This window comes from Meleagris gallopavo, chromosome 17 (assembly GCF_000146605.3).
Source record: "Meleagris gallopavo isolate NT-WF06-2002-E0010 breed Aviagen turkey brand Nicholas breeding stock chromosome 17, Turkey_5.1, whole genome shotgun sequence".
NCBI lineage: Eukaryota > Metazoa > Chordata > Aves > Galliformes > Phasianidae > Meleagris > Meleagris gallopavo.
Genome location: NC_015027.2, coordinates 10,583,052 through 10,602,993, shown reverse-complemented (window position 1 = coordinate 10,602,993; position 19,942 = coordinate 10,583,052). Strand labels below are relative to the sequence as shown.

The 19,942-nt window shown below is 51.2% G+C and overlaps 1 protein-coding gene across 1 annotated transcript in view; it reads left to right on the top strand.

Annotated features, from left to right (window-relative positions):
- SRRM4 (serine/arginine repetitive matrix 4) overlaps positions 1-19,448 on the top strand; it is a 31,628-nt gene extending 12,180 nt beyond the window's left edge. The window contains exons 6-12 of the mRNA XM_031556019.1: positions 3,081-3,173; positions 4,106-4,256; positions 10,277-10,614; positions 11,345-11,551; positions 11,771-11,887; positions 13,034-13,171; positions 13,699-19,448. Of these exons, the coding sequence (XP_031411879.1) occupies positions 3,081-3,173; positions 4,106-4,256; positions 10,277-10,614; positions 11,345-11,551; positions 11,771-11,887; positions 13,034-13,171; positions 13,699-13,963 (1,309 nt within the window). The 3' untranslated portion in view covers positions 13,964-19,448. The remainder of the gene's footprint in view (positions 1-3,080; positions 3,174-4,105; positions 4,257-10,276; positions 10,615-11,344; positions 11,552-11,770; positions 11,888-13,033; positions 13,172-13,698) is intronic.
- The last annotated feature ends 494 nt before the right edge of the window (positions 19,449-19,942 follow it).

Genomic DNA, 19,942 nt, shown 5'->3' with positions numbered 1-19,942 from the left:
GTGGGTGATCCCCTAGAAATGGTCTCCTCAGGATCTCCCAAGGTTGATGTTTACCGTGTGGAGGCAGAAATCACTTCTGTGCCTCTTTGTGGAATCCCCTTGGTTCCCCCATCCCCTTCGGGTCTCGCAACCTCGTCCGTGTTGGATACTTTCTGCATCTTGAGCCTTCATTCCTCTTATGGTTTCACCTACAAACAGCATGGATTCCCCAGCAGTGAGGAAACATTCCAGCTCAGTGCCTTTCCAGGTGCATACTGGAAGAACTCTCCTGATTCCAATGCATGCATCCATCTTCTCTATGGAAAACTGTAAAGCCAGAAGGTTGGCTGATGCCATGGGGACTGTGTCCAAGCCCAGGTTTCTCATCAGGAACTGAGACCCCCTGTGTCGAGGCAGAAACATACATCCCTTCAATTTTTTAATTGCATGTTTTTGGGCAAATTAGCTGTAATGTTGATGTGTGACTGTGCAATATATATATATATAAATCAGAACAGAAACCTCCAAATTAATTAGCCATTTCTTATTTAGTTCCTCAAGCCCCAAAAGTAAGAGAAAGGAAGAAAGAAAACACAAAAAACAGTAAGTAGTGATTCACAATATTCTCTGCCCTGCCAGTTGTGAGCAGAAGGTCCAGCTCTTCTGATGAAAGCAGTATGAGACCCAGCTCTGCATGCCCTCACTGAGAGGGGCGTTAGCTCTTCCTTGTTTGCTGCTTTCAGAGGTTACACAGGGGCTGCTCATGATATAACCAAATATCCAAATGGGAGCAGAAAGCAATGGGGGTTGGGGAAAAGAAGAGGTTGTTTAGAGATGAGGGAGACTGTTGAAATATGGAGTTGAGGTTCCCATCTGCTCTGGTGTGTGCAGAAGACAAGCACAATATTTGTCTTAAGGGGCAGGCAGGAGTATGGCGTGAAACACGGTTCTTTGGGGCCAGGAGGAGGGTCTGTAAGACTTCCATTTTGCAACTTGTGGCTTCTCACCTGCTTTCAGAGCACAGGAACAGCTCTGGGGCTGAAGTCTGGGCATCAAACCCCTGGCTGGCTCTGCTGGGACTTAGCATACCCTGCTAGGGAAAGAAGAGCTGGCAGACAGGGATCTGCTGTCTGATTGGTATTAGCAGGGCCTGCCCTGTAATTCTTCCCAACACAGCCTTTACTCTTAGGAAGGGAACAGAAGGACAAGAGCCCCTAGCACTGCTAATGTCACCTTGCTGCCCACTGGGAGTTAAGAGACTAGAATCCACAAGGTGCTGCCTTCACCTCTATTGCATGCAGAAACCCCATCTCCTTTTCTCCGCATTTCTGCATGTGCAGCAATGCACTCGCTGTTTTCTTCCCGCAAACTGAGCTGCTGTGTGCTCAGAGATCTTATAGATCATTGATAAAGCTGAAGCTTTCTTGATTATCTGTATAAGAGGGCATCTTCCACACACAACAGTGTTGGCCAACCTGCGTTAGCCTAGCAGTGTGGTTAGAACAAAGATTGGATGCAGTAGTGCACTGACTGAGGGGAATGAGAGCTTCTGGGATTGCTCTTTGGGGATAAACCACCCAGAGCTCTTTAGTCTTCATCTTTCAACTTGGAAATCAGAACTGAGTCACTCGTGGTTTCTTCATGCCTCCCCATTGCTCCCAGGTGTCGATCAGAGAGATCCCATAAGCCATCTTGAATCAGGATTTGGCTTATCCTTGTTATCTAAACCATATGGGAGCAGTTTGTCCATCCTGAACACAGGGAAAAACTCTTAAACTGAAGGGACTGATGCAGAAGGTGAAGAGAAAGCATGGAGGGAGGGAGAGGCAGTCAGTGCTGCTGACTTCAGCTGTACAGAAGGAAGAAAGCTCCCCAAATGTAAAATGCTGGAAATACAATCATAGTATATAAAAGCATCTGAGAAAACAGCCAAGCAGAGTTCAAGCAATTGCCTTCATTGTTGCCTTTTTGTTTTAGAGGAGATGCTGTGCTCAGGCAATTGGTTCACTGATTTCTTATGGTGCCAAATTGTTAAATGCTGTCCAGGCAGGTATGTTAGCAGTGTCAGTTGCTGGTACAGCGTGGCCATGAAACCAGATTGTTCCTGTCAGCTAACCCATCATCAGCTTTGTGTGCTGGCACAGCAGTGCCAGGCTGAGCAGATGGTTACACACCAGTCCCAAAATAGCTGCTGTGGTGGGCACTGGGCATGACAAGAAGGAACAAGCACAGAAGGTTTCAGAGCCTGCCATTCGCATAACCCTGCTCCCTGAGTGCAGGACTGGGGCTTTTGGCAAGGACAACACCAGCCCTTCAGTAATGGGGCCAGGTCCATCTGTAACAGCCCAAATGGAGCAAGGGGAAGAGCAGCAGGACGGTGAACCTGTGTCTGTGTGCAGTTTGCTGGTCCCTGTCCTGTGGCCATGTAAGAGAATGGAGCAGCAGCAACTGGGCATCTATGAGAAGTCAAATAAATGGTCCTGTCCCCTCAAGCAGAAACCGTGCATAGCGTAGGCTGCAGTTATGGAGGCTGTGTTTCATGTTTATAACAACAACAAGAGCAGATTATAGGACTGGCTGGACTCTCTCATCTTGAGAAGGTGGGGAAAGCTTGTACCCAGTGTCCTGTATTACGGGGAGTCTGGGAGGGTTTGAGCTTGGCATTGTGCTGCTCAGACAAAGGGTTCTTCCCAAACAGGGCTTAGCAATGGGCTGTCAGGATGGGCTGCAGGATGAAGGGGGAATGGGTGACACAGCTCTTTAGGGTCTTGAAAGCAGAAAGGATTGGTGCTGCCTGCTGTGCTCCTGTGCACTTGTCCATAGATCTTCTTCCAGCATGGCGCAGGGGCAACCTAACAGCTTGTAGCTAAATGCTAGCATAGATCTCAGTAAGATGACATGCCTTGATGCCAGGGCAGCTGTGAAGGGATGGAGAATTTTTCATGCCTTTGTGTCCTTTGCAATGTTTCACACACCAATCCCTTTGCTTTAAAATGCAGATCTTGTTTCTGATCTAAGTGCCGTTGATTTTGGCCTCCAACTGCTGGGTCCTACAGCCTAGGTCTGCTATCTAACCATGGTTTTTTCTCTGCTTCCCAAAGCTCTCGTGGGCGCACTCGGAAAGCTCACCGCCACCGCCGCTGCCACTCTCGCTCAGAGAGCTCTGACTCCTATTCCCCGAGCTGCCGGAGCAGGTAATGTCACCGCTCACTGGGCTGCTGCCCTGCAGCACTGCAGGGAGTCAGGAGTGTGATTGCAATGGCTCGTGTGCCCCACTGACCCCCTGTGCAGAGCCACGTCCCACTCTGGTAGTTGGGTGTTGAGCTCCTTGTGGTCACGGCCATATAGCAGAGGGTTTGGGCTCAAGAAGCGGTGGCTGCATCTTCTCAGCCCAGCAGTCACTTCTAATCTCCATGGCTGAAGATCAGCCAGTGACAGCTGATTTCAGCCCAGTCTGCCTTCCCCACCCCAGGGCTCTGTACTGCCAATGTCCCAGGAAAGCTTCAAGCTTGTTCTTAGCAATGGAAATGTATTTGCCAGTGGCATCCTGTGGCCACTATCTTTGACCTGATTAAAATCTCTTTCCTGTACATGACACATGCATCCTGAGGCCAGCTGAGTAGATGCTGGTGCTAGACCCGCATCACTGCAATAGCAAATTGCATAGCTATGCACATCATGAGCTTGTTTACGTGTTGTTTGAAAGAGTTTTATGAACAAACCTCTCCTTCTGTCCCACTCCGCTCCTCCTAACTAATGAAAATTTTCTCATGGACCCCTGGTGATCAGTGCAGGGAGGAACACAACCAGTAATAGGTGGGAAGTTCATGCAAGTGCAGAGTGTCTTCTCTTGGAAGTGTATTGCCATAGGGATATTCAAGGCTGTGTGGAAGCTGTGAGCCACCATAAAATTAGGAATATTGGAGCTGGAACTTGAGGTTTAAAACCCAAATCCCACCACACATCTCCTGGCTGCAAACCAAAATGTTTTTAAAGCAAGGAAGCAAAATATTCCTTTTCACTCCATCCTGACTCCACAGAGGAGAGACAAAGGTTTGCATGCGGCTGCCGGTGGGCACTGCTGCAATGCTGAGGATAACGCTTTGCTTCTCCATGTTTTCTGGAGGCACAGAGCCAGGTCTCGGGAGGAAGGGCGTAAAGCACGGCGGAGACGCTCCCAGCACCATGCAAAAGTCCCAGCAAAGAGAAGCTCGTCTGCAGAGGTTCAGGCCAGCCAAACCCTCCCACTGCACAGCTTCCTGTCTCCTAAGGAAGTCGTAAGTATTACGCACTGTGCTTCTTTGCTTTCAGTAGCCACGGGAATACGGGTGAGAAGTCTGACATGAAATTTTTATAACTCGATTATAATGATGTTAGACAAAATTTGGTTAAAACAGCATTACTTATTAATGGTGCTGTTCTCCAAGTGTATTTAAAGTCATTCCTTCCTTCAGCACTTCCTCTTCAAGAGTGGGGTTGGAGAGGGGAAAGATTTGCCGAGTCTCTAGCCACTGAATATTGAATTGAGGACACTTAATATTAAGAAAAAAAGAAAAAAATGTGGCCTTCAGCAATGATATTTCACAGGGATGTGTTTGTTATGCAGTCTTTGCTCAGCTGAATTTGAACTTAATTCATTGGTCTTCATGTCCGAAAGTTTAGTCCTTTAGGGGGAAAAAAAGGGAATCAGATGTATACAAAGGAAATATTTACATTTAACGAGTTGGTGATTATTGGCAGGGGATGTTTTCTATTGGGATCCTTCTGAGATCGCTGTAGCTCTGGACTGACAAGCCCAGGGGCCAACTTGAGAGCTTGTGTGCAGCTCTCATTGATGCTAATGGGAACTGCATGTGCAGCCGAGGGTAAAGTCAGTCTCAGTGCCTTGGGATGTTTTTCCATATACATGGAAAGAGATGATATAATACATGCCTTAGAACAGAGGGAGCAAAAATGGAGAGAAATCTTAGATAGCGATTGGTATGAAATCTTTTCTCCCATGGCACATTTCCCCCTTGTTCCCAGTAGCTGCCAAGCAAAGGTGTGATGCTCTTTGATCAGTGTTAGTATCTGATGGGTATTCTGGAGAGGGGCACTGCTACATAAGACTTGAGGTAGCACAGAACCTGGTGCTTGTGTGTGGTTATGGAATGCTACCAGTGGCTTGAGTGGAGTCCTCTGAGCCCTGGAGTGGTATATAGTGGAGGACTGACTTTCTCCTCTTAAGCCTTGTCCTGAACTGGAAATAGCTCAGCCATACCTCAAATAGAGGAGATGGTCCCAGCAAGAGGAGGCTCTTTCTCTGCTCACCTGCACAGCTGGCATTTCAATCACAATACACAGAGATCATATACGGATACAGACAGGCACAAGCTGTCTCCCAGAGTCACAGATCAATACTTACTCCTGTCATATACACCTACTGAATGTGTAGTGCACAACTGAGTCATTGCTTATAAAGCCATATAAGGCAGAGCACAGGTAGCAGAACCTGCATGCTGTGCTTACGTGTGCATCCCTACAGCAGCAAATGCAAAGAAAGAAGGACAAGCTGCAGAGCTTTCATTGCCACCGGCCTGGGGTGGTACCCTGTGTCAACTCAGCAAGGTCAGGGTGAGTTAATAACGCAGGGAAACCAGTGGCAAAGAGTCCTTTACTCTGCAGTCCATTGGTGTCCTCTCTCTTCCCAGACAGAAGTACGCTCTCTTGGGACATCGTTCAAGAACACATTTATGCACTTGTTTAAATTGAAGCCCCTGGCGAAGTGCTGAATAAGGTCTTTAAATATCACATACTCAGAACCGGCAGGGAAAAATGGAATGGGAGCTTTCAGTCTTGTCTGCTAATGCTGTACAATCTCTGTCACACCCCTTGGCCTGGGCTTCCACAAAAACCCTCCTGATGTGGGGAGATTCCTTTGGAGATATCACAATGAAAGCGATGGTCCAGAGAGGGCTCTGACACACAGAGGAGACCCAGACAGGCAATACACAGACTTCCTCGAGGTAATGCTACAGCATTTCCAAATCTATTTTTAAAAATTACTTAATTTTAAGCCAGATTGTATTCTATTTTCTTCTGAAAAACGGAAGCTGTCTGCAGTAAACTTTGTCTCCACGCGTTTTGTCCCTTCTTTTCTACTGGAATGGCCACATCCAGCTCAGTTTACCTGCAATCTGAGGGATGAAGCACACAGAAGAGCGCCCTGACCACACATCTACCTCACTGCTTCTTCCCTTCTTGCTTTCATGTGCAAGTTGGTGCATGCACACATGCAAAAACACCCCCAGAGCTCCCTGCTTCTTTTGAGCAATGAATCTCCAAGCTTCGCACACTCGTTTTTTCCTTTAATCACACGCAGCCACAATAGGCACCTGTTGAGAAAGAGGATTGTGAGGCTGTGCCTCAGCATGCAGAGAAACTGGTAATAGGCTGCTGCTATATCTGAACATTAACCGCAACCCCCCGTCCTGCTGCAGACACCATTCCGCATTGGTACAGATGTATTCCATGCCCTTGTGCTTCTGGTTGAGCAGAGCAATATAAATACCTGCAGGGTGTGAGCTTAATTGCCTTTTGTTGTACCTGATGAAGATAACTGCACACCGCATCTACCTTCCCTGCCAGCTCCTTTGCTTTCACTGAAGCTCGTTTGCAATGTCACTAATTAACACAGGCTTGACCCAAATTTTCAAGGAGGCTCAGTGGGGTCTGGTTGTTCCAAGCAGCACTGCTTGTGCTGGTGTGCCTGCAGGGAGGTACAGGTGGGACAGCACAGTGCAGGGATGGTGACAGTGTGTATGGGGGATAGGAGGGGGCTGGTAGCACGCCTGCAGATTGCATTGCTCTTGCTCTCTGTTTTCCAGCCTGGATTGTGGTTTCTATAGGAAAAGCTGCTCTTTTAACTGCTGCATGCCATGTTTCTGATGACAAACAGGGCTCTTCAGGAGCTGGAAGGCAAAGCCTTCCCTAAACAGCCTCACTCTTTTGCTGATCCTCTCAGCCAGAGGACTGAATGTACCTCTGGTTATCACCCAATAAATTTGCAGCTCAGTGCTCAAGCAGAGGCAAGAGAGTGTGCAGCCATGAGAGGGGACCAAGCAGTGCCCCAAGTACCCAAAGGAGGTAACATGATGCAAGCCCTCACCCCAAAGCTATGCCAGACCAGCCCAAACCAAGGTGGATGTGCTCACTGCAGCGGGCAGAGAGGAGTTTTGCACTGATGTCAGCTCAGGCAGAGGGTTAGCAGAGCCCAGCCCATCTCCCCATTGAAGGGCAGCCCTCTGGGCCCCACTCCCCGAAGGCAGCAGGTGCTGCAGTGGCAGCTGTCAGCAAGGAGCAGGGGTCACTGCCGCAAGCTTTGTGTGCCTTTCATCGGTACAATGCATGGACAGACAGAGGGAGGGAGACATTATGCACTTCTGAAAAAGAAATTAACTCTTGTTTTGCGACTCGTTTCAAAGCAGAGAAAAAGACCCCAGAAAAGCCCTCTGGCGATGAGTGAGGCTACGCCGCGCTGCTCACTGATGGGCCTTGGTCCCCTTATGGCTGAGAAAATTTATAGTCCTGTCTCTCCTCGAGGCTGTTTGAAGCACAGTAAATGGACTCGTTCAGTTTAATTGGGAGACGAGCAGTGATTGTATTGTTGTAAGCCATTAGGCTGCACCGCCTCTTGATCTAGGAGTGCACTCAGCGTTACGTTCTGAAGCATCAGGGCCTCGTTTCTACTCGTCCCTTCATCTTGCTTAAATAATGATTTGAAACACAAAAAATAACAAACCCAAACAGTAAATACATATCTTGGGTTCTCTTGAGGGCAGCAGTGTGTCTCACACCAAAGTCGTTGAGATTATTTAATTACTTATTAGAGGGGGGAGGGGGAAATGCCAAATGTTCACACGGAGAAAATTAGATTCACAGAAGACCAGACTCTCTTAAGACACCCTAGAAAAATAAAAGCCATTAGAATTCAATTGAACTCTACAGCGCCTTCAGATGCAGCTCGTGGTTCCCATTTTGTGTGGCAGGAAAATGGAACCAGAGGTAAAGCCAAGGTCACCAGATGGGGGAATTTGCCTCTCTCCAGCACCTCAATGCTTGTCCTGCCTCCCACCACAGGACAGAAACCACAGGCCAGGCCTTCCAGCCCTCACAAGGACATATTCCACTTCTATCTGTGTTACCTCTTCCCAGAGTGCTGTTATAGCAGTGGTGGACCTCCAGAGAGGCACTGGGGGATCATTGGGTAGATTTTGGATACGCTGACAGCAGCTGTTACTTGAATGCAAGCAAAACAAGAGTTCCTAGCAATCCTAGGTTCCAGGGGTAGAAATGCCAAGAAATGGGTGGATTTCTTGGCTGGGAAGAGCTAAAGGCTGTTTGGTTTGGACTGGGAACAGAGGTGAGGGAGATGCGCCTGCCCACCCCCAGACTCCCACCTCTGGAGTCAGGGAGTGCTTCACGTGGTGTTTTTATGCCTGTAAATGAAATGTAGCCAAAAGGTGGCTGCCTTTCGGTCAGGGTTCAGGTATAACATAAGCCAGAATCCTTAGAAAAAATCTGGTGCCATATTTGAAACACAGTCTTGTATTTTATGGGATGTGTTTGGGGAGAGAGCATGGTTCTGATCGCGGAGGCCACATCCCTCGTGTCTTTGGGTGCAAACCAGAGCAAGGCCGGACCCCCGGCTCTGTTACACTCCTTTGACATCTCTGGAGTAAGCTTATTCTGGAATAAATGAGCTGGCAGAGAAATGGCAAAGAGCAGCACCTGTGTTGCAAACCCTGAGGCCTGGAGGAGGCTACACAGGCTGCAGACAGGTCTGTGTTTGTCCTTAATGCTCCCCATCACAAGGGCAGGCACTAGCACTCGTGTAGCCTCGCTGACCGGTGCTGGACTGGCTCTGGTAGATGCCAATAGAGATAAAACTGAAGAGATAAGACGTTTAGATGATGTAAGTCCCCTGGTGGTGCCAGCTGACAGCCCCAGCCAAGGCAGCCAGCACGGCTGTAGGGTCCTCGCTGACCCATCAGCTTCAGTAGCCCACCAAAACCATCATCCCCTTCCTGCAGGTCTCCAGCACAGCCAAAGTGGGGAAATGTTGTTTCCCCCTCGACTTTATTTTTGACTTCTTCACTCGAGTTCCTTTTGCCACTTCCACGTACCCGTGGGCCACCATGAAACCCAAGGGGATTGAATGCAAGCCACGATTTTCCAGCACAAGCCATCAGCCCCCAGGAGCTGTCTGGGCAGCCTAATGTAAAGCAGAAGGAAACAAAAATAAGGAATAATAAGTGAGAGAAGCGAGCAGACAAAAAGCAGTTGTGACATTTACATAGCAGAGTCAAGTGAACAGTTGGCAGTGTGGATTGAAGAGAGGGTTTATGTTTTTTTTATGTAATTTGAGACTCTAATGATGGACTTATGTTGCCCGCTCTTCCTTTTTTCTTACACCTTACCTACTAAAGGAGGAGTTCTTGATGGGTAAGTGGATGCTATCCGCAAGACACCAGGGAATTTATTAGAGGTCACTTGAGCGCATTAGCTATATCTTCTTCAGGGGGAAAAAAGCACACAAAGAAGTGTCTGTATACCTTTTATTTCCTAGAGGGATTTTTCTTTTTTCCCTTCTCCTTTTTTTTCTTTCTTTTTTTCCCCCTTTCTTAGTTTTTATTTTCAAAGTGCTAAGCTTGTTTATTTGCCAGTTTGTACAGAAGCCCTTCCTTTGATTTGCTTTGTTTTTTCTTCACTTATTTTTGTAACATTCATTCAGAAATTCACTTATTTAAGCATTTGTTTCATTTTTGTTTTCTTTCCAAGGATTATAAAGTTTTGGTTTTTATATATATATATATTCCCATCCCCTCTTTTGTTTCTTTTTTTGCCCTCCCCCTCTTAGGTTAAATAAGGGCTTTTTCCTCTGTTACACCTTTTTTTATTTAGTTAGCTGTTATTTTGATTCCTTGGTTGCCCGTTTACTTTGTTGAACTCTTTCGTTTAACATGGATCGCATGCTGATACTCTTTGCATGATCTCTAGATCTTCCCGTTATCATAGCAGGGGGAAAAGGAGTTTCTTCTTACTGTGGATTTCTTTCAGGGATATGTGCTTTTGTTTTCTTCTCTTTCTTCTTTTTCTTTCTTTCTTTCTTACTTTGTTTCTTTCCTTTTGTTTCAGTGCATCATGATGGTAAAATTTCTGGGTTTATTTAAAACATAAAATAAAAGCAAAGTAAAACCAAGAGCAACCCTCCTCAATAAAACGTTCAAACAATGCCAAATGGCTTTTTTGCTTTCAGATCTCTCAGTCAGGGTCTTCTGCTGACCTCTTTACCAAAACAGACAGCCCGCCTGGCCACCTAACCAGCCAGAACGGAGAGTGTCATGAATATGACTCAGGAAACGATACTTCTTCCCCTCCCTCCACTCAAACGAGCTCATCCAGGTCAAAGGACAGCCAGGAGAAACGAAGCGTAGCCCACGATGGCTTTGGCCATGCCTTCTCATCCGGGAAGCCCAAAGTGGCCAACGGTGATAACAGCTCTGATTCAGGAAATTCCTTCAGCAGTTGCTTTTCCCAGACCAAGGGAACAGCTTCGGAAAATCTGTCTCCAGATCCCCAGGGACAAGACCAAAGGTCAGTGATTATCAGCAGCTGATGCTGGTATTTGTTGCTCTGTATCTCCCGCTCGCGTTCCCGATGCACTGGTGAGCTGGCAGGGAGGTTTTTGTGGTCTGGAGGTGGTTAGATCTCAATCAGACCTTGCCAGTCTGGAGTTCAGAGCCCACAGTGAGCAATGCTGGAGCCTGAGGAGGAAGATGAAAACGCAGCCACAGGTCATCATCAGGAGAAAGGAGTAGGTGCCTACTCCATCTCTGCCTCCCTTTCCCGGGATGTGCCACGTGGTGGTGGGGATGAAGGAGCAGAAGCATAGCAGCTGGTACCCAAAGCTGTGCTGGGGCAGTGATGTTTGGGAGCAATTCCTCCTCAGGTCTTAAATGCCAAATGTTAGAGCCAGGGGAGTTGGAATTAGGAAGAACAAGTCCTGAATTTTCATTTGGAGGGTAACGTGTTGAGGCTGTCCGTACTTCTCACGCTGTGACTCCAGTGGGATAACTCTGCCTTCACATGGGTGGAGCTGGGATTGCAGCTGGTCCTTACTGTTGGGAAGCTGACCCCAATTCACATCCATGGCTCTTCTGGAAGTACAGGGATTCCCACAGCCCAGTCCAAAGACAATAGGACATGCCTGCTCGCTCTGTTCCTGGAGTACAGCCCTGCCACGCTTTTCTTGCTCCTCACCCCCAACCCCAGAGCCTGCAGAGCATGGGGCAGAGGAGCTGACAGCCCAAATATATGTTTGCAGAGGATGCCTGTCCTCGTGTCTCAGCTGTTCAGAGGAGAAGAAGCGCAGCGTCCCCCCGTCGCCAGCCCGCAGCTCACCGCTCAGGCCGTGCCCCCGCAGCGAGTCGTGCAGCAGCACGGGACGCTCCTCCCCTGGCTCCAGCTGCTCCTCACCCCGCAGGGCCTCCCCCAGGTACTCCCGCAGCAGGTCCTGCTCTTCAGGGAAGAGGTAAGGCCAGCACAAATGGCTCTCTCGATCGCTCTGGGCAATCTCTGGCTCTTGCAGGCTGGCGGACTCCTTGGGGATGGGAGTGAGAGTTTGTGTGGGTGCCAGGGAACCACGTGGCCCTGAGATACGGGGCATCTCTCCCCACCATGAGCCTAGATGAGGAGAAGTCTGGTACAACTTCACCCTCCAGCATCTTTAGCTCTTATGTTTCTTCCCTAGCCCCAGGTCTTCTTCACGGTCCCCCAGCTATTCCTCCAAATCCTGCAAAAAAAGCCCTGGCAGCAGGAGCTCAAAGACTCGCCGAAGCCCCAGTTACTCCCACTACAGCCCTACGAGGTATGACTGTCCCTACATTGCTGCTCCTCTGCTGCCTCATGCTTTTCCATTGCCTCCATCACTAGCTTGTACTCCAGCCTACTTTCTGGTTCCTTCTGCCAGCTCCAAACTGCCTTCTCAGCTTCCAGGGTTGGAGGGAGCAGGGAGACATGGATCCTGGCACATGTCCGAGGATTATGCTGATCTGCAATCCAGTGGAAATATCTTCCAATTTATTGCCTCAGGGCAATCAGTGCAGCAGGGAAAGATGCTCTACTCTTCCAAGCTGCAGCTCTGCCAAAGAGGTTTCAGGCCCTGAGAAGTGTCCCTGCTGCATGGGCAGGTGCCAGGTACCCTCATGCTGGCACTCACAGAGCCACGCATGGGGAAACACAGCCCAGGTGACTCTGCTCCACACCCTGTAGAAAACATACATCTCACAGCTCAGCCCTAGAGATGCCTTTGGGCAGTATTTTCTGGTAACATCTCTGCTTTTGAGCATGCTGTGAGCATTTGGCACCCTTAAAATGTTACATTCGCAGGACCTGATTCTGCAAGCTGTGACAGCCCCTGTTCTGGTGCAGGAGAACATTTCCTGCACGCAAGGATCAGGTCCTTGACCTGTAACGTATTGCTTTGCAGATGAGAAGGGAACGGGGCGTATGAAGTCATCTACCCTCCACAGCAGGGCCTGTGCTGACGTGCACAGGGATTTAACAAAAGAGAAAACCATAGCAACCCCAGCACTCCTTCTGGTGAGCGGTGCACAGCCCTGCAGAGCTACCTGGGGCCCTCTGCACACGTGGGGCCTGCTGGCAGGGCTGTGCTCGCACTCCTGCAGCACAGCCAGCAACAGCAGCTTTAGCAGCGCTGTGGAAATACCAAGTGCATCCACAAAGGGACGGGGAAGCCATTTAGCTGAGCAACGCGGGGCTGCTGGGAGACGCTGCTGAAACCTCCCTGCAGCCTGCAATTGCTGGGTGTCCGTCTGTCAGGCTACTGAGTGTCCCACTGTCCAGCAAAGCGCAAGGCTGATGCCACCCAAACACCGAGCAGAGCGCTTTCCACTCAACTGGGTCATTGCCTTCGTGTTCGAACCCCATCCAGCTGATTTTTGCACCTGCAAAAGCCCAGCAGTGATGATTTTCAATCTGGCCCTTCCCTTAGGGACCGTGAGCACAAGCACAGCTCCAGTGAGAAGGAGTCACACCGGCAGCGGGACCGGCAGCGCCGGCGCTCCTATTCCCCCCTGAGGAAGCGCAGGAGGGACTCCCCCAGCCACCTGGAGGCCCGGCGCATCACCAGGTATGGAGACATCACACCTGGGGCACATGGGCTGCTTTCTGTCCCCAGCCATCTCTGGTGCAGGTTGCTCCAGGAGCACAATGGTTTCCCTAACCCTAACTCTGCCTCCCCTCCAGCTGGGGGATCTGCAGCTGGAAGCAGAAGGAGGATGCAGGGGTTTCATTTACAACCACAGAAGAAAAAGGGCAGATAAATCAGAGCAGGGATTCACCCACCCATCAAGTACAAGGTGCAGAAGGCTTTTGCTTCACCCTTTCCCATGGCAGATGTCCCATGCTATAGACAGTCAAATTTGACTCTAATTCTCAAGCTGAGGGCTTTTTGGGAAAACATCAGGCAGAGCCTCAGACTTGATGGATGGTAGCCGTGGGGGTGGTTGGCTGGAATCCCAACGCCTACCAGCTACCTGCAAATAAAACCAGACAAATCTGAGAGGTGTCGTGCAGAGTAAACAACATATTTTGAAGATCTTGGCAATAAATCTGTCCTTGCGTTCCTGGTAATCCTGCATCTCTCTGTCCCCACAGCGCCCGCAAACGCCCCATCCCCTACTACCGGCCCAGCCCATCCTCCTCCAGCAGTGCCAGCAGCTATTCCTCCTGGTACAGCAGTCTCAGCCGCTCCCCTAGCCGGAGCAGGAGCTACTCCAGTCACCGGACGAGCCGCAGCCGCAGCTGGAGCAGCAGCAGTGCAGAGAGCAGGAGCCGCAGCAGGAGCTCAGGCCCCAGGAGCAGCCGCAGCCGGAGCAGGAGCTGTGACTCAGGAGGCAGCTCCGACAGCCTGCGTCGCTAAGGAGTGCCGCCGGCATCACTGAATTCCTTGCGTTCTCCACATCCTTCCCACCTACTTGGCCATTGATCGCAATCATCCCCAATACTGATGCGACAGCAGCACCGGGTCCCCTTTTCTCATTACGGATGGAGTAAGAGCCCTCGTGCTCCTGGAACAGCCCCCCTGCTGCCTTGCAGGGAGGGTGGATCCATGCAGCTCCCCCAGTCAGAGCTGGGGCTGGAAGAGGGGCCAATGCCCCACAAAGGCTCTGCAGACCCTACAGGGCCCATCCTCCTGACATCCCCATCTCCCCATCGCTGCCACTCTGCGACAGCTGCCAGCTGCTCCAAAGGAAGAAGATTGTCTCTTTGCTCTTCTCTTGCCAAAGCGGGAGCCAGCGAATTAATTCCCTCCGGAGGAAGAGACACATTTAGGGAGGAATTTGCTGGGAAGCTTTGGTGATGAGTGGACGTGACCTGTCCACCTCAAGGCAAATATCAGGTCCCTGATATTGGATCTCTCCTCCCGAGATTCTGCCCACTCTGCAGCAGGTCTCTGCCATGAGCATATTTATTTATTGCCATACGCCCAACACTGCTATAAATAGAAGGCCAGAAATCCCTCCTGACATTAATTTCTGGGGGGGAAAAAAGCTATTCCCTCTCTTTCTCCTGCCCTTTCCTAACAAGGTGTTACACATCCACCTTTCACAGGGCTGTTTTATTCCCCTCCATCAGTGTGACCGCTGAGAGGAGACGCAGCAGAGGGGAGTCAGTGCTGTAGTGTGAGCTGGGGCTGCACGGCTCGCATCTCAGAGACCCCCCACCCTCTCCCAAAATTGCCTGTTTTTTTTTTCCCAGGATCTGGGAGGGCCCTGCCTGCCTGGGCGGCCCTGCGGTTTTGTCTCCCTGCCAGGCTTGCCAGCCCAGCTGCCTGCGCAATTACTGTGTTTTGCAGAGCAACAAAGGCTTCTCCTAGCACGGGCTGAGCCGGTGCTGAGGATTTTCTTTCTCTTACAACACCTGGGTGCTTAGAGACGCTAATTTAGGTCTAAGACTTCCCTCCCTCCCTTTTCCATCCCCTCCCCTTCCATCCTGCGTGATCATTAACGAGTTTGGGCTTAATGAGTCAAGGAGGTGTGTCATTGAAGTGTCACAGGAAAGGGCTAAGGGCAGCCAGCATCTGCCGGAGGGGGAGAGGGGTGGAAGGAAAGGCAAACCCACAGCCAGAGAGTTACCCACGGCTCCCAGTGGCAGCACCTAAAGCTGTGAGCAGGGTAAGGTCAAACACAACCTGGATGGTTGCCTTAGCAAGCATATAAACATGTTATCAGTTGGAAAACACGGCAGGAAGGTTTATACTTCTACGTAGCTGATGCGAGGGGAAATTTGATAACAGGGGCCCTTTTCCCCGTCTCCTTCTCACTGCAAACCCCTCAGGCTGTGGTTGAGAATTACAGATGAGGTGTTCTTGCAGCGGGTGCTGCTGCCTTCCCCCCACCCCAGCCCCACAGCAGCCCCCGGCTCCTCTGGTGGGGAGCACCCTTCTTGTAAAGGGCTGAGAATCCCATGCTTCTTCCTTAGGGAGTCCCTCCCAGTTTGGCATTGTCACCCTGTAGCGCTCCATGAAAGGTCTGATCTCAGCGACCAGAGGCCAAATCCCAAATCTGTCTGTCTCTTCATGCCCTTCCGTGCCCCCAAATGCCAGCATGCACCTGCAGCAGCGAGCCAGATGGGCAACGGCTGGGAAAGCAAAGAGCTTTGTGCAAGCAGTGTAAACAGCCCAACTACATTGAGCCGAGTTCCTCGTGGGATGGAGAACAAACACAGTGCTGGAGGCAGCAGCACACGCTGGCTATGGGACAAGAGGTGCCACGTGGCTCTGGTACCCATCCACCTGCACGGCCGGTGGCAGCTGAAGGCTCTCCAGCATCGGAGCAAAACCTCTTTATTTATTTATTAATTATTTATTGACGCACTTATTTATTATCAGACGCGTTCTGTTTCTAATTGCTACGGTCGGGACGGACGCGAGCGGTCGCCGTCGGCAGTATTTATTTATTTATTCTGGAGGGCAAAGGAAGGAGCAAGGAGTTATTGGGGCTCTGTGTGCTTATTTGGGTTGCATGGAGGTTCCCAGTGCTGGCCCCGCACTGGCAGGAGGAAGGACTTCCCCACGTTGTTTTGCATTGTGATCCACCCATGGAAAATCTGAGGTTGGGCCGTGAGAGCACGGGAGGTGCCTGCAAATCCAGCCCAGTGACAGCACTAACTGCTCTGTGTGTGTGTGTGTATGTGCATATGTTTCCTCAGTGGTATTTCTCTCTTTATTTTTTAACTTATTTAAGGTTTTTGGTACAATGCTGATCATCGCCCGTCCCGTCAGTGGGTTTTTCTGTCACTTTGCAAGAAGCCTGTGAGCTTTTCTGTCTCTGTGCCTTTTGCCAGTGCTTCTTTTGTTGCGTGTTCACTCACTTGTTGCTTTTATGGGAGTTTTACTCCACGACCAGAGTCTCAGGTTGCTGTTGTTTGCATGGAGCAGCTTCTGCCCTGGGGCAGCTTGGCCCTTTGGGTGAACACAGATCGCTGCTCATTGGCGCTGGGGCTGTCCAGGTCCTCACCAAGAGCTCTGGGGCAATGTGTTGGCCGCCTCTCAGAAGTGCCATCTCAGAGGGTTTTCTTTCCTCATCCTTCCTGCCCGTTGTGTTGTTTCCATCCTAAGTGCCCTGGTTGCCTTTCCACAGCAGAGCACATGACGCAGGGTCCCTCTGGGATGCTCCCTGCTCACTCAACCCCCAGGCTCCCTCCTTTCCCACCCCACACACCAGGTCTCAAGCAAACCCAGCCCAGCCCCTGAAATTTTGCTGCAAAGTGCAAAGAAAGGATATTTCAATGCACTGTTGTGTCATTCCATTTTGTCGCGGGTTGCGGCGCTCAGCTGTGCTCTGCTTTATGTTGACCGTAACTTTTCTCAATGTTTCTGTTGTTTTGGGCGACTGAAATTGTACCAAACCTACCTGCAATGGCCAATCGATGTTATTTTGCTATGCATTGTACATAGATCGAAAAGGCTGAGAGGACTTGGCCTCTTATTTAATATTTATTTCTCCTATTTATTGAGCATTACTTAGGAAAACTGTTTGAGTCTCACCATTGAGTCCATGGGATATTTGAGAAAGGGGCAATTTTAGGTGCCAGACTGAAGTCTTTAATGTCCAGCAGGGTTGTGTTATCTGTGTGATAGAGGATGAGCAAATCCCGTGACTTTTGCAGCTGCCTGGAAGTCTGTGTGTGACCAGGAGGGTCTCTGAAGCACTGCAACATCCACTGCTGTAGCAACAGCTCCTCGGTAAAGCAGCCTAAATTTTGGACTGTTGTAGAGAACAGCACCTTGAGCCCTATCCAGGAAATGGAGAGATTTAGAACAAAAGCCCAGACAGGAGAAAAGCTGCCAGGGAAACTGTGTCCCTGTTTTCTCTGCTGGTCAATTCCTTACCAAATCATACCGGCACATCTGTTCATTCGACTTCACTGTAAAACTACCTTTGCTCTCCATGGAAATGCATACTGTATTCTTTAGTCTTCCTGGGGTATTTGAGTCGTTAGCCTGTTTAGAAAAGGGTTCCAATAAAAGTTCAGATGATATCTGGTTCACATCGCAGCCTGGTTTCTCGTGTTCCTTTTGGATGGGGCTTGGTGCAGTGGGATATTTTGGGTTGTTTCAGCTGCTAGGTGCAGCAGGGCATGTGCTTGCGATCTCAGCTGCCGGGGATGAGGTCCTTGGGGCACAGGCTGAAGCTGAACTGTTGAGCTCAGATTCCTGCCAGCTGGGTCAGGCTTTTGCTGTCCTTTGCTGTGCGATTTGGGTCATCCTCAGCTCACAGACAGCCCAAGCCAGTAGTGTAGATCTCACACCAATTTGGGGGCAATGGGGATGCTCTGTGTCCCCTGATAATGCCAGCCACCAAGTCCTGCTGGCAGCTGAGATGTGCATCTGGGAAGGTTCTGAGCACGGCACAGACATGGGGCAGTGTCCCCAGGTTGCTTGGCAGATAGGAGGGCTCTGCGCTCCCCAGAGCTGACGTGGCGGTGCTGGCAGCTGTGGGAGGTGACTGGGAGATTTGGAGTGACAACAGGAGCTAAATTGGGATCCCTGGAGAGGGACATGTGACTAATGGGGATAAGCAAGGCGACAAGACAGATTCCTGGCCTGGGAGGGAGGGTGGCCTGGAGCTACTAGGGAAACATGGGACTGGAGATCTCAGGGTGAAATGTGGCAGGGATGGAAGCGGCCATGGGGCTGTCCCAAAGCGTGTGCTGGTGTCACCCCTGGAATAGGTGATGTCACTCCAGGTGATGGGAGTGCTCAGCCAGGCAGGGCAGGAGATAGAGAAGGACACTTCAGCCTCTGCTGTCTGCTGCTTCTCAGCTCCTCCCAGCATCTCCAGTCATACCCCAGTCCCTGGGGAGACCCCGCGATGCCTGGCTGTGTCTCCCCACACACACGTGAGGGAGATGAGGGATGAGCACAGGAAGCAGCTCCTCCCCATGCAGGCAAAGGCAGCTCCCTGTCCAACAGTGCCATGTCACTGCTCCATGATTAATACCCTCTGAGCGACCAGCAGCCGCATCGCAACGTGGCCCACAGCGCATTACGGCCTTCCTGCTGCAATTTGTTCCAGCAAGTCCATTAGAGAGATTGTAGATGCTGAAGAAAGCACGGTAGAGATGGGAGGGAGCGAGGAAGCAGTGCAGCATCCGGCGCATCATTGCTGACACTCATCGGCGTGCCGGGACCCCTCTGCAGGAACCCTGCTGCCACCAGGCACCCCAGTGCCACCAGCGCCAGGTACCCCGCCGCACCCCATCCCCTGCAGCCCTGTAATTAGCCCCGCGCGGCTGTGATTACGCCTCGCCCTGCTGCGGCGCAGCCAGGCACGCGATGAGGAGGAGGAGGAGGGCGAGGATGGGGCCACGTAGGGTCCCACTCCCACCCCAATGATTATGGAACATTGCTCCGGGCCCAGCCCCAGGCATCAGCCCGCAATCCCAGCCACTTTTTGCTGGTGACACATCTCCGGGTGCAGCGGGTGTACAGTGCGGGGCCCAGCCCCACCTGGGGGTATTTTTGATGGGTGACACAGGGGTGCAGGCAGCCCACCCTGAGCTCCCCGGTTATTTTTAGGCAGGTGCCGAAAACCCTGCGCCAGCCGGGATCCTCAGGCCAGCGCGAGAGGTCAGCTGCACAGCCCAGATTCTCCACGGCTGTTTCATCCTCTCCAAAATACTCGGCTGACAGGGCAGGAATTGCAAAACACAGCCTCCCCCCCCGCAGCGTATAAATAGCGCTCGCCCGGCGGTGGAAGGTTGCAGAAGTTTCTCGGCTCCGAGCTCAGGCATTTATTGCGGCTCTCACCCGGGAGCGGTGGGGACACGGCACAGTGATTGTGGGAGCGAGAGGGGAGAGATAAGCTTTTAATCTCGGGATATTCGGTTTGTATTTTTTTCCCTCCCTCTCTGGACAAGAAGTTTTATTTTCCTCCGCCCGATCCCTGGGACCGAAGCCAACCAGGAAGCGTTTTCTTGCAGCCCACACCGTCCTCCCCACACTTGCTTTCCAAGCTCCGGATGCCTCAGCCCTGCTGAACCTCTTCCACCCATCGCGCTCTGCCCGGTGCCGGGCCCCACCCAAACCCCGTGCGTGGATGCGCCTGCCCTGGGCCAGGCTCCCCGGGGTATTCCGCAGCATTTGAGGTTCCACGAGTAGCACAGAGCCATGGCCGACAGCCAGCTGCCCTTCTCCTGCCATTACCCTGGCCGGCGGAGCCTCCGCGACCCATTCCGAGAGCCCAGTTTGACCTCGCGCCTCCTGGACGATGATTTCGGCCTCTCGCCCTTCCCTGGGGACCTGACGGCAGACTGGCCCGACTGGGCTCGGCCCCGGCTCACCCCCACCTGGCCGGGCCCTCTGCGTGCCCGCGCTGGTGCCATGGCCCCCGGC